Source organism: Ceratina calcarata, unplaced genomic scaffold, assembly GCF_001652005.2.
Source record: "Ceratina calcarata isolate Rehan_Ccalc_2016 unplaced genomic scaffold, ASM165200v1 scaffold111.2, whole genome shotgun sequence".
NCBI lineage: Eukaryota > Metazoa > Arthropoda > Insecta > Hymenoptera > Apidae > Ceratina > Ceratina calcarata.
Window position 1 is genome coordinate 87,926 of NW_017132020.1, and position 794 is coordinate 88,719.

At 41.4% G+C, this 794-nt stretch overlaps 1 protein-coding gene across 1 annotated transcript in view; it reads left to right on the top strand.

The window, feature by feature from the left end:
- Nucleotides 1–324, top strand: part of LOC113464022 (potassium channel subfamily T member 2-like) — a 6,379-nt gene extending 6,055 nt beyond the window's left edge. Inside the window, exon 2 of the mRNA XM_026811601.1 lies at nt 45–324. Within this exon, the coding sequence (XP_026667402.1) occupies nt 45–309 (265 nt within the window). The 3' untranslated portion in view covers nt 310–324. The remainder of the gene's footprint in view (nt 1–44) is intronic.
- The last annotated feature ends 470 nt before the right edge of the window (nt 325–794 follow it).

Sequence of the window (794 nt, forward strand, 5' to 3'; positions counted from 1 at the left end):
GATTAACAATAATAAATTAGAGCAATATGTTATGTTAATTAATTAATCGTCAGATCGAAAACTTCGCTGAACCCGATCATCCTCTTGCTGGAACGGCCGCCGGAAATCGCGTTCCTAGATGCGGTGTCCTACTTCCCTCTGGTTTATTGGATGCGGGGAACCATCGACTGTTTGGACGACCTCCTCCGCGCTGGTATTACCCTCGCGGAGAACGTAGTGGTTGTTAATAAAGAACTTAGCAATTCTGCCGAGGAGGACACACTGGCCGATTGTAATACCATCGTTGCGGTTCAAACTATGTTCAAGTAAGCTCTATTTAAATATTTCTCTTCTAACGAACCTAAATAATTCCTATACAGGGTACACGGAGCGTGATCAGCTTAGATTATTCTGCTGTTAGCTATTCGATCGAAAGTTTCTTTAGCTAAAATAACATGGTTCAAGGAGAGCTTTAAGATGATTATACCAAATTTTGTGTCGACCTTCTTCTCCCAGAATCTTGAAACTCTTCATCAATTTTTAATAAATAAGCAGAAGAATAATCTAAACTAATCAGACTTCGTGGTCCACCCTACAGAATTTAATTTTATTTAGAAAGATATTGAAATGGGAGGTTCCTGACGTAATTTTAAACAATATTTTCCGTAGCGAAAAAGTTGTCCGAGGCGTGGTTGGGGAGTTATTAAGAAAGAACTCCAACCAATCAGAGCGCTCGGTTGGCGCGAGCTACGAATCGGGAGCGTTGGTTCGGATTCGGACGCCCAGCCTATCAACGATCTATCATTTCTCCATCC